Source organism: Megalobrama amblycephala, linkage group LG6 (genome assembly GCF_018812025.1).
Source record: "Megalobrama amblycephala isolate DHTTF-2021 linkage group LG6, ASM1881202v1, whole genome shotgun sequence".
Classification (NCBI taxonomy): domain Eukaryota; kingdom Metazoa; phylum Chordata; class Actinopteri; order Cypriniformes; family Xenocyprididae; genus Megalobrama; species Megalobrama amblycephala.
In genome coordinates this window covers 9,268,585-9,281,906 of record NC_063049.1, presented here as the reverse complement: position 1 = coordinate 9,281,906, position 13,322 = coordinate 9,268,585, and the positions used below count along the sequence as shown (strand labels likewise).

Sequence of the window (13,322 nt, the reverse complement as noted above, 5' to 3'; positions counted from 1 at the left end):
GCTTGATTGGGACACTTTTTCCAAGTCATCTCAATGGCAAAAAGTGTCCCAATTGCCCTGAATTCATCCCTAGATTTTGTATTTCATTTGTTTTTTCCAACAGTCATCTTTTGCAGTGTATATAATCTGCTTTTCCTACTTAATTAAATACGCCTCCCATCTTGTCTCTCTCCTCAGTGCTGTGTTCACATGGACTAATCTACTGGTGGTGGTCGTGGAGCTTGAAGGGTCAGAACAGGAAGCCCTGGATCTTGTTGCCCTGGTGACCAACGTGGTTCTGGAAGAGCACTATCTCATAGTAGGGGTTGTTGTGGTAGTGGACCCTGGAGTCATTCCTATCAACTCCAGAGGGGAGAAGCAGCGGATGCACTTGCGGGACGGCTTCCTCGCTGACCAGCTGGATCCCATATACGTGGCCTACAACATGTGAGAATGTGTAACGTAGAGGAGGAACCAGATGCCAGAAAACTCTGCATATGCAAATTTACAAAGGAAGCGTTTGAGGAAAGTTTGGACAGCCTTGCCTCTTCCTCCACAAACATGAAGAGTCCTTGATGGAGCTATGCAGTTTATTTTTTATATCAAACTGTCAGAATGCCTTGAAAATAAAACTCTGATTCAGTGGTCAGGGCAAATGACTTGATTTCATCTCCTGGTTTCTTGTGCAACACAATTATGAGTTATGTTCCATTCAAACACATTTGTTCTGCACATAAGACACATGTGTGTTGAATGTTCCCTGTGTGTGAGGAGGACCGGCTCAAATGGGCAGAGGAGTGCCTGATGTCAAAACAGGATCCAGATTCCAGGACAATTGTATTTTCAAGGGCATGTGAAAACGTGTAATGCATTTCATTTCACAGCATTACTGTTATGGCTGTAAAAAATGCACAAACCCAAGTTTTGTTTGGTTTGTTCTTTTTACATCAACACGCAAATCTTTGATAAATGTTTTATCCGGAGACCGAATGGCAATAAAGAAATGGAAATCTGAGTCTTTGTTTGCAAGAAAGCAGTACTGAAGGTGTGCTGTGGATATGCTGCTCCACGAATTTACAAGCTTATGCATTCCCAGCTAGAGTTTCAACATCAACATGGGCCTTAAATATTTTCATATGCCTGTGGATTGTTTGTAATTTGTATTTCATTTTTCTTCCCCATTCTTTATTAAAATGTGTGAGCTTTTAGAATGTGCAGGATAGGAATCAGGGTAATAACAGCGAATAGATGAAGAGTCATATTCAGGTAACCAAGTCCCAATCTGAAAAATGATTTTGCTCAAATTTACCTTAGTTACATCAGTTGTCATTTCAAGTTTTTTGTTTTACTGTATGACCATTCATGACTAGTGCATCTTATATTCCTGCAGAAGGTGACATTTTTAGTCTCCTACATAATACTGGCTGAAAAAAAGTAGCCTTTTCCCTTAATTCATTAAAACATACCTAACAGATGGGACCGGTATTTCAGGAAAAACTGACCACTGCAGGTGAGGGCTTTAATTATTCTTTTCATTACTGTGTTAAAGAGTGATATTTGCTTGTATTTTCATACGCACTGTACACCGCGTTGGCCAGCACTGTATAGACCACTTCTAACAATGCTTGCTTTCTTTTATTGTGTTCATTACGTTAAGGACAGGCACTGTGCCTGCTGTAATTATGTACAGAATTTGTGTAATAAGTTATTACTGGGACACCAGAAAAATATGAATACTTTTGGCATGGTTTTTGCAGTGACATGGAGGAAACCAGATGCTGCTCAAATCGAAGTTTCATTTCTTGATCAAACAGGGGAACAACATGAGTCACTATTCATGTAAAAATTTATATTGCAATAGACAAGAAATGGTTTTGCTGCAAGGATTGTAAAGCACATACAGCATCGGTATCACAGGATGATTGTGTGACTGTTAATGTTTTTTTTTTTTTTTTTTTTTTTTGCAGTTCTGTCATTTAGTGAATATTTGGTTGACACAGCTTTTGACTTCTGTTAATATTTCTTAATAAAATCCATGCTTTTAAATGACTGACGTTGACATTTTAATTCTAATGTCATTTTAATGCACATTTTACAGACACGCTTATCTAAATCAACTTACATTGCATTCAAGACATTTTATTTAATGCATTCCCTGGGAATTGAACACATGACCTTGTCATTGCTCTACTGTTTGCTACAGGAATGCCCTGTATACAATAATATAAATGTTGCATTTAGTAGTAGTAGTATAGGAGAACCAGACTCAGAACCAGAATTATCAAAACATGATTACAAAGAATTAAGAATATCCAGTATGTATAGTAGCAGTACTAAACAGATAAAAAAAATAATAATACTATTGTTACTTGAAAAGATCCTCATGATCATCTCAATGGAACATAGTCAGTAGATTCAAGCTATTTCAAGAAATGTATTCTTCTATTTTTTCTAAAAGCTTTGTTGCAATATCCAATGCCTGTCTGGCATTATTAAGGCTGAACTGCTTGTTAGGAATGTGAGGAAACTGGTGATGGTTTGGATACTGGGTTTTTTTGCTATCAACACCAAGTTCAGTCAGTTGCCTCACAGTGTTGGGTAAAGAAGTCAGCTGTGAGCTATAATGGGACACCTGCTGAGCAAGGCTAGTTATTGAGCAGTTGTTGGGATGCTGTCCACTTTTCCTGTACATTGCTGCTATCAGGGACTTTTCCACAGCCTGATGCACCTTGAACAGACACCACTCTGAGCAATCTCCTCCAGTGTCGTTGTGAGCTGCTCTGATGTCACATTGAGCCTGTTCAAACCAGCGTTTTGCCTCTCCTCTCTTTGGCCTTGGTGTTTCTCTGTGGTATGACCAAAAGTTATAATGCCTTCTAGAGTAGTTCTGATAGAACCTCTCGCGTCCCCTCCTGTGGCTTCGTGCCTCTGTGTTCCACGTGTCATAGAAATCTCGAAAGTCTCTACAGGTTGAGGATGTGCTTTGTGCAGTTTTCCCTTGTTGTAGTTCCTCAATTCTTTTTTGCAGGTATTTGAATGCCTCATGGGCAAGTTGTTCATTGCCTGGATTCTTGTCTGGATGCCACCGGAGGTAAAGACGTTTAATGGCTTTTTGTTTGTCTTCACTTGACATATTCCAGATTTCATTTAAGCTTTTGTCAATTTCTCTTTTGATCTCATCAAATGTCCCTGGAAAGACTCTTTTGGGTGGAGGTCTGGATGTCAAAAGACATTCTATATCTGTGCAAGAGGACTCTGTGTTGGGTGGAGGCCTGGATGTCAAAATACATTTTATATCTGTGCAAGTGGACCCTGTTGACACAGTTGCCTTCTTTTCCCGTTTAAATTGGTAAAGGTCAAGAGAGCTTACTTCAATGAAGTCATCACTGCCAACTTGTATTTTATATCTGGCAGGAAATTGTGTCACTTGTCCCGGTGGATCATCCAGACGGTTAATAACAATGGCATAGAAATATTCACCAGATTCGTCCTTGCTGAAGCCAACATACTCTCCACTTTCAAAGTTGTTGAGGAAGTTCATATCAAGGCAGTCGTGCCATTCTTCAGGTATACGACATCCAGGTTTTGGTAAGGCACCGTGTCCTTCCTCCTTGTGGCCACTGTTATGAATGCCATAATTTGCCAATGTTTTCTCAACATCCTCCATGTTATCACACAGCAGAAGTTGCCCAAGGGCTAGAAAGCTTGAGATAGTCAGACAGTTCTTTAGAAGAGCATTGATTTCTTTAGTAAGATACATAATAACTTCATTTACTACTTTGAAGGCCATGTCATCATTGTGTTTCAAGTAGAAACTACATCCATCTTTCTGTTTTTTCACATAAACATCTGTTTCAGCCTTGCTACCTTCAAGTGGCTCGTGGTTTAACAGAAGTTCAGTTTGAAGAGTTTTGCAACAAATAATTTGAATCGTAGAAAAGATTTTTTCACACTTTCCTACAGCTTCAGACTGTGAAATCTCACCTTTGCTGTCTTCTCTGATGAGACAGACTAGTCCATGAAGAAATGCAGCAGAAGACAAGTGTTTGTCAAACCAGGCACGGAATTCACATTCCCCTTCATCACAATATTGGACACTTGATCCCTCCAGGTTTTCATAAATTACATCTGAGAGAAATTTGGGGCGAACTTGCTGGGGAAGGAGCTGCAACAATGTTTGATGTTCATAGTGATCATTTCCAAGATAACAGCAGTTTAATTTTTCCAGCAATTTCAGCTTGGTTTCCAAAGGACCCTCAATCCTTACAGGCTGGAAGACTGTGTCATTGAAAAACAAAGTGCTGGATTCATAGAGTCTTCCATCTGTTGATGGAAGATAAAGTGGGTCTTTTTGGAAAGAGGTTTTGTCCTGTTCCTCTTTCAGCAGGCAAAACAGCTGTTGTACAATACGCTTCACAGCTTTCTGCTGATTTGCCTGAAGGCTGTCTTTGTCAAAACTATCAGAATAGATTTCTTGAAGAACAGTGATATATTGATTGAGGGTGGGCCTCTCCTTTACACCAATTTTCCTGAAGAAGTCTTCAAATTTCATATACTTTGAGGGAATGCGGTACAAATAAGGCCTAAACTCAAGAGCATCATTTAGCACAAGTGCTGTCTGTTTGGCCTTCACAAGTTCTGACCCGTTTTCTACCAAGATAATGGGGAGGTCTGAGAACAGAGAGGCATCGAAATTTATTGACTGCAGGTATGCGTATGATATGCTAAATACTGTGTTTCTTGTTTCCAGCAATGTGTCACTGTGACACTGAGACCTACAGATGTTTTTCAGGTTAGCAGCTATTTGTCTAAGGGGTGGAGTCTCCAAGGCTCCGGCATCCTTCATTTTCTTTATGAGATGTGGAGAGCAGAGTTCTAAAGGTATGATTGGCATAGATGTCCATATCAGATAATGGTGATATCTGTCTCTGTCGATCAGTGATCCACTGATTGCAACAACCTCTCTCCCTTGAGCAAAGGCTTTGTGATAATCACAAAGTGTTTGCTGAATTTTCACTGGAAAGATGAATTTAATGTTAGCAACTCTGTTCAGTAAATTTGAGTTTTTGTCATTACTCTTTGACAAAACAATCCTAAACAGCAGATTTGATATTTCCTTAAGAACATCTAGAGGAGTGTTGCCTCTAGCTTCAGATTCAATTTGTTTTGCAAACTGAATGATTTGCTCATCAGACACTTCATGATTCAATCCAAGGTTCTTTAAGAGATGAAGTGCTTCAGTACGTTCACCTTGGAAATTGTCCCAAAAGGTTTTTGGCACAAATCTCTCTTTTGGAAGCATTAACCTGTAAAGGGATACGCTGTCATCATAGAAGTATGAAGCCACCTGAAGAGAGCCATGGATGTCTCGAATAAATCTGACATCTCTCAATGCAGAGACAACCCTGGGGTCCACTGGTCTGAATTTCACTAACAACCGCATTAAATCAAGAAGCTTGGCCTCTTTCATCATGTGCACAGAAGGAAGAATAAACTGTACACAGAACTCCAAGTCATTTAGATTCTGAATGCTTAGAATTTCTGACAATTCTAGGTTCACCAAGGTCTGCTTGAGAAAAATACTGTCACATCCATCAACATCGTACAAGTTTGGAAATTCATTCTGATGATTAGAATTCAGAATGAATATCATTCTGTGTAAATCAATCCTTTCCCGTTTTCCAGATATTGACTCAAACAGGGGCAAAGACTTGAGCAACCACACATGTCCACTCTTCTTTTTGGAATCTCTGATCCCATTCTGTAAGAAGCGTTGAAGACGTACACATTCATCTACTGACAGATCCTCAAACAGGGAATGAGGTACACCATGAACCTCTTCTAAAACAGCACTGCTGTCTACAGTTTGCAGGAGATCTGGATGAATATACTTGAAAAATAAGTCTTTGAAATCAATGAAAAAGCTGATGTTCAATTTCATGAACCCCAGTTTTATGAGAATGGAAGCTATTTTTTCATCTGGCTTCAGAATCACCTTTGATATGTTTCCCATTGTTTGTAAGAAATGTGTGTTATTTTGACTGGGGCAAATGACTGGTAAAATAGGACTGTTATCAAAGTGCTTTTTTATCTCACTGTAGACATTCATCTTTTCATTTTGGTAGAATTTCTCTTGATCCTCAAAGAAGCTCCATAATGTTTTCAGCCATTTGATCGTCTCTGTCTCCGCTTTGTAAAGCTGGCACCTTTCATCAGGCAATGACTGTCTGAGCAGCTGTGCAAGTTCCGATTTCAAATATCCTGCTGCCATGGAAATTGTTAACCCCTGAATAAACTTTCCCTTGTGTAGAATTTGAATGTGACTTTCAATGGCATCAATATCTGCAAACATTTCCTGGTGTCTTTGGAAAAGACTGCTAAATCTTGAAATCAGCTTTGGGCATTGAGAGTCAAAGACTCTTAACATCTGATCTTCCATGAGGAGAAGAGGCAGCCCATTGATGTCATGGACATTTTTTTCATTGGCATTTTTCAAGCAGAAGCTCAAAAGTTTTGAACATCTTTTTTTGTTTTTGACCAAGGTCTGGTTGATGGGCAAAGGTAAACTACTAGTTGTCTGAGAAGGATCATTTAGCGATCTTTGCTTCAAGAAGTTCATCACTGTTGAAGGGCTGATTTCTGTCACATTCACACCAGCTGCTTTGAAATTCTCTTTTATTTCAATCATTTTCCAAGAGTTTGGCACTAATTTCATACCGATGTCATCTAAGATTTGAAAAATTCCTTCATGGTCATCAGTTGTAAAATATGGACAGTCTGCTGAGTGTGGTTTAGATGGACTGCACCAGGTAACTGTGTATTTTTGTTGTGAATGGTGTGATGACTCAACAGAAACAGCATGTACAGTGGGTATGACAGGAAGATCACGTTCCTTGACTGATCTATATACCTCATGAATCATCTCATGCCAGACTTTGTCTACTTTCTGTGAAATGCACGGAAAGTATTTAAGGTAAGAATCCTCTAGCTGTGGCTTGAGGAATACAAGAGCTGTTGGTGTCTCTTTCTTTATGACTGAACAGAGACTTAACAGGAGGTCAGCATAGAGTGGTGAAATGATGTTTATTTTCAGTGACTGGTTCCACTCAGTCTTCAGACTATCACCGTCTTCTTTCCACAAGTCCCTTCTAGAAGAATCTACTTCAAAATTTGCATTCACATGAACTGGTAAACCAGTTTGTCCAGGTAAGGGCAAAGAACAAAATGCCCTGCCAGTAAATGTTTGGTTAAATGAGCTGCTCCAACATGCAGCCAGAGCAGCTTGAGGAACTTTGAAGTGATCTTGCTCGTTTTTTCTCTTATGGATTTGTTTTGAGAAGCCAAAGCTCTCTGCAATGACCCAATGACTTTGTTTATTTTCAGACAAGATTTGCATGGTGTAGATGGTTTTGCAGGGTTCTGCTGTTCCTGACATCAGGGATTCTCGAACATGGCTGTGAAAGTTTTCCTTGCTTATGATGCTCTTCTCTGTGTATTTCTTTTCAATAAGGAAAGAACATTTTGTTTGTGTTCCATCTTCATTGATCTCCAAGAACTGTATTTTTGTGATGTGCTTCAAAAAGAGAATTAGTCCCTCAGGATCTTCAGTCAAGGCAGAGTAAAATTCCTTCATGTCACGGTCTGTGACTGTATGTCTAGATATTTCAGATTCTTCTGCCATTTTTTCTGTCCTGAGAGGGAGCCTGAACATGGTTCCAGAATTGAGTGCAAACATTTCTGGAAGAAAGGTATGATAAACATCCTCAAAAGACTTTTTAAACTTGTCTTCCATTGAAAACATGCAGCCTGGGGACTGCTTTGCTACATCTTCCACGTATTTTTGATTTGGATCAGAAATGCAGAGCCATTTGTCACCGGTCAGGATAGATGGACAATCTGTCAGATGATACACAGAATTGAAGCCAAGTCCATATTTTCCAGTTCTCCCTAAAGTGCCATGTTTTCCTCCTAGCCCCAGCTGCTGGATACCTTCCAGATCCGCATCAGAAAATGTTCTGTTGTTGTACACACAAAGAGCCGGGCCTTGAACCAGTTCCCATTTCTTTCCAAATATCTTTTCTGTCTTATGTTGTCTTTTGTCCCACACAAAGTGAATTTCTGTTGCCTCTGCATCATCGGCATTTTGAATGAGCTCTTTCAGAATATCCTTTTTAGATGGATATGCATCAATTATATTTTTTATTCTGACTGTTAGTTTCTCTTTTTGTCCAAACTCTTTGGCATATAGGGAAAACCCACTGACGAAATGATCCTTTAGAGTGTGGTGTCTTGTTGTCATTACACCAAAATGACAGGCCACAGGACGAGGTATCAGATCATGGGCGAGCTTGACACCAGCTGCAACAGGCATCCATGGGCTGTCATTAAATCTCAGCTCTCTAGAAGATGTCAACACACCTCTCTCATCAGGTATGAGACAGTTAAGCTTTTCATCTTTGATTTTGTATAGCCCATTTATAAGTATTGCAACACACTTATGGAGGTCTGACTTGGAAAGAGGGTGGGATCCATATAAAGCCTTCATTTTTTCAAGTGCAGCAACAAATTGCTCTTTTGTGAACTTTTTTTTGATGCCAAGGTAATCCCAGAGCCTCTCAAATTTGGAGAAGACGACTGGAAGCACGTAGAGATATGGTTTCTCCTCAAATTGTTCACTTCTAGCCACTGACCTCACATTTACAAAGTGATCCTCAATGAAAATGAATGGAAATGATTTTGCATGGCCAATAATGGAACCGGGATCTTTCTGATCCAACAAGTAATCATTGAGATATTTATAGCAAGACTGAGCAATGTTGAAGAGAGCAGTATTTTCAAATGCATTGCAGTGTTGGTGTGCTTTTAACAGCTGCTGAAGCACCGTTTCAACTGGTGGATTTGTCCGTACTTTCAATTTTTGGAGAACTAGATCATAACTGTGTATTTGAAGATTTGCATGGTCAACTGTGAATTCTGTCATGCTTACCAAATTGCGACATCGGTCACTGTAAACTTCAACAGGTTTTTTAAGAACAGTGGCGTTCTTGTTTTGCTGAACTAAAGGAGATGATGCAGGAAGGAATGGAATTTGAGACAGTGTTTTCCAGTGCAGATAATTCACATCTTCTGTGGAGTCTTTCATTGACTCCAACAGGCACTGAAGATGTTTATGGCATTTAGATTTATCCTGTTGCCAAACAATGGATATCTTCCCTACTCTTTCTATGATGTCCTCTAAAGGGAGGCGGTCACTCAGCATTCCCAAATCTGAAAGTCGTTGAATCCTTTTTGGTGAGAGAAAATCGGTTGCAGTTCCTTCAAGAAAGCGTCCTTCTTCAAGTTCATACAAACAAGCCATTTTGCCAGAAGGATTAACAATTTGCTTGATAAATTGAAGCTTCTTACAACTCTGTGTTGGAATACAAGGGTAACTTTTCAGTAGGTCATCAACAGCAGGATCATTCAAGTCAATGGCATTTAGCACAAGAGTATTTCTGCTGTGTGTGTCCACAGAGCTCAAGTTCTTAAAAACAATGTTGTAAAACTCAGGCCAGTTGATTGTTCTATTTTTGATCATTGGCTTGAAGCCACAATCGATGAGACTCTGTCTTACCCATGATGGGAGAGAAACAACACTGGAATATGAAGCTCCCAAGCTCAAGAACACTTTCATGGCAATGTCTCCAACTGCTTGGTTCTCCTCAATTTTTGGATTCAGAAATCTCGCCTTGTCTATAGAACACCAATTTTTTCCATTGCTGAAAAGCTCCAGAGATTTGCCATTGGCATTCTGCACAACAGTTGAGTAGAATGACTTAACCATGGGTAAAAATGCTTTGTTTACTGTCTCTGTGTTAGGCCAGAATGTATGGAAGGAATAGTTCTGGATATGTCCATTTTGGGCCATTTTCTTCAGCTCAAGCAGTGTAGTGATGTAAGCAGAGGTTACGGCATCTTTCAGTAAAGCTTTGTTCCACTCAGACTTCACTCCTTTTTCCCATAGACCTTTCCTATTTGATGTAACTGCAAAAGTTCCATTGACATGGACTGGAAGACCTGTCTCAACTGAAAGAGGAAGAAAGCAAAAAGCCTGGCCAAAGAGATTTTCATCAGGGGACCATGTGTTAGTTTTTGCCTCTCTATGCAAAGGTACAGCTATACTTCCAATTGGAAATGAAAAGGAATGTTCTTGTTCATTTCTTCTCTGAAACATTTGCAAAGACTCCTGAGTCCCAAAACATGAGTACAAAAGCCAATACTGGGTGAGGGATTTCTCTGAGTGCTCTTGAACTATTTTAACAATGTGTGCTCTCTTGACATCAATAATTTTGTAGAATGTGATGTCACTATTTCTGAAGGTGTTCTCGATTTCTTGGAGAAGTGTGTCATTCGAGACAGGAAATGAATTCATGACTTCTCTGGATATTTTGAGAGAAGTTTGAATTTGGTCATTCCTTGGAGGAGTTGATGCATTTTCAGGGACAATTTGAAGGGACATAGATGTAATGCTGTTCAGAAATAGAAGGTGAGTCTGGGAGTTTTCAGTCAAATGGTTTTTAAATCTCCTAATGCACTCTTCATCATATACCTTTGAACTGATCTCTGACTTATTTGCCTCCTCCAGAGTGCGAAATGGTAATTTGATCAAAGTGCCGTCGTAAGCTTTCTTGCTGTTTTGCATGGACAGATCACAATCAAAAATTCCTTCATAAGATTTAAACTGTCCAGGAAACCTTTTGTACAGTCGTTCCTGGAATGGGTCAAGTTTAATTCCTGGGTTTCCTTTTCTGTGTATGTGCTTTTCCAAATGGGTGACATTTGGATCAAAAATAAGAAGGGTTTTCCCACTTAAAATCGAGGGAATATCACTCACATGGTAAACAGCATTAAATCCAAGCCCAAACTTCCCAATCATCTCGACTTTGTTTTCCTTTGATGCTGATCCCACTTTGACAATATTTGTCCAGTCTTCTTGTGAAAAAAGCTCATTGTTGAAGATCCAAAGGCATGGTCCATTACATAGAGCCATTCCATCATCAAAGAGGGTTTCAGGGGGATCTCTATGTTTTCTGAGATCTAGGAGGAATTTACATGTGGTTGCCCCAGCATCCTCAGCATTTTGTAGGAGTTCTTTGAAAATGTCACTTTCTTCATCATACTCTTTAAGAATGTTTTTAATTCTTTGAGTAATTGGTTCAGATTGCCCACACTGTTCTATACCAAAGGACTCTTGCTCTGCTTGTATGAACTGTGGTTTTAAGATGCGAGTACTTAAGAATGGGACTTTCAACCATCTTGCAGTGATGGGTAGAACTTCTTCATGAATGACATAGAACTCCTCATTGTCTTGTTTCAGATCATCAAGTCCTTCAGCACTGATGTCACAGAAGACTGTTTTTGACAAAGACTGCAGAGTAAAGTTTTGATTTTGTGCCATAACAGGCACAGGGGTACTGTCTTTTAAAAGCTTCTCATTCTTTCGCATCCAGTCAAGAATGGCAATTGACACTTTAAGTTCTGTCAAGTTTCCATGAGCAGGATACATGCAGTCAATTCTTTGTTTTATGTCATGAAGTATGTCTTCAATCTCCTCATCAGACAGTGTTTTCTTTACACCAAATTTTGTTAGCAGGTTTTCATATTGCAAAAATTCTTCAGGCACATTCTTGATGTAGGGGCTTAGATCCAGTTCAGGTGGATAGGCTAAAACAATATCTCCTGGACAGACAAACTCACTTTTATTCCAAATCCAGGGGATGCTTTTTGTGTCCAATAAATGTGTAAAATTTATCATGTTGTCTTGCATGAATGTGTAAATACTGTGCAGCTTGGTTTTAAACTGAAAATCTGAATTTGGGTTGACCATTGATCTCAGTGCAGAGATGTTCTCCAAGACTTTTTCAGCAGGAGGGGGCTCATAAAGTCCAAGATTTTTGCAGACATGTCCTGTTAGCTCAGATGTAAGTGGCATTACACATCCAACAATTGAAGAATACTTTGAATCCCTTACTTCAGCTGGCTTATAGAGACTACTCTTAAAATTTCTACAAATGCTTCCAATCAAGAACTTTGGATTTTCACAGGGAACCCACTGCCTTTGCTTCAGCTCTTCTATCTGTGCCTTGTTGAAATTCGAAAGGAAATCATTCTCATTCAGGACTCGAACAAGAGTATGTGCTTTTTTGAATGCCTTATCTGGTGAGTGGACACAAAGCTTTTCGATATGATTTATGACTTGGAGTATGTCTGCTGTTGATATTTCCTTTTGCTCTGTTATTAGGCCAAGGTGTTGCAAACTTTGAAGCATTTCCTGAGTCTTTGTGTAAAAAGGTGGGGGAAAGAAATCTGCCTCGAAAAGATCCTGAAATGTCCTGTTTCTTGGATCAAAAACATCTGAGGCTTGTTTGTGTTCTCCATGAGTTGTCTCAATAAATTTGAGACTTCTGGTTTTTGCAAGCAGCTGCTTACTTTGTAAGAGTAGAATGCTACCATTATTCAATATCCAGGTCATTACTGTCTGTTCCTCATTTTTTTGGAAAGAGGCTGTCTCAATGCATTCAACCAAATGAACAGCCACCTTAGCTACATCTAAGAGTTCAATATTCAGAAGAGTCAAAAGTCTGCGATCAGCTTCATTTGCACACTGTACAATTGTCTCAGGCACTGGCAGATCATTTGGAATGGAGGGATTGGTGGTTGAAACAAATGCTTGCTTTGATTTAACTGTAACATATTTCCCAGACATCGTTTTGAATATTGGCAACATGGAAAGCAAGTTCTTTTCTGCATTTGAGAGAGAATCCAAAGAAGAGAGGTACACTTTCAGCTCCTCTTTTTCCTGTGATGAAGCAGAGGCAATGCCTTTGATGACCTGATCTCTGTGTGAGTTTACAAAGACTTGTAGGACACTTCTTGGTGAAGCTGGAAGAACATACCTCCCAATGTCATGATGTTTAAGACATTTATCTCTTTTTATGACTGTACACCCCACCATCCTTAACACTTTCTGAACATGATCTGACAAGAAAGACGCTGTGCTACCTTGAAAAATTAAAGTTGTGTTACTCTGCAACCTTGCTAACAATACAGAATTGCCTGAACTCTGTAGTGGCTCCAGTGGTATTAAAGGCATGCCAATAAAGTCATCTAACTCATTCCATTCAGTGCTAAGAAACTTCCAGAATTCAGCCAGCCAGCTCTTTGGTGGATGATGATCTTCTGCTGTTTTCCATGTCACATGACCTTGGGACACCTTCCAGTCCATGGGTAAGTGCTTTTTGGTGAGTGAAACAACATGATTTGCATCCAAATCTATTATGTTGTATGTGCCTGAAAAAAATTAG

At 39.5% G+C, this 13,322-nt stretch overlaps 2 protein-coding genes across 9 annotated transcripts in view; one reads left to right on the top strand and one right to left on the bottom strand.

The window, feature by feature from the left end:
* dip2a (disco-interacting protein 2 homolog A) overlaps positions 1 to 2,029 on the top strand; it is a 162,487-nt gene extending 160,458 nt beyond the window's left edge. For all 8 annotated transcript variants that reach the window (XM_048192864.1, XM_048192863.1, XM_048192861.1 and 5 more), the window contains one exon: positions 178 to 2,029. In XM_048192864.1, the coding sequence (XP_048048821.1) occupies positions 178 to 430 (253 nt within the window). In that variant the 3' untranslated portion in view covers positions 431 to 2,029. The remainder of the gene's footprint in view (positions 1 to 177) is intronic.
* Positions 2,030 to 2,097: 68 nt separating this feature from the next.
* Positions 2,098 to 13,322, bottom strand: part of LOC125269844 (sacsin-like) — a 32,208-nt gene continuing 20,983 nt past the window's right edge. The window contains exon 8 of the mRNA XM_048192859.1: positions 2,098 to 13,308. Coding sequence (XP_048048816.1) covers positions 2,405 to 13,308 — 10,904 coding nt within the window. The 3' untranslated portion in view covers positions 2,098 to 2,404. The remainder of the gene's footprint in view (positions 13,309 to 13,322) is intronic.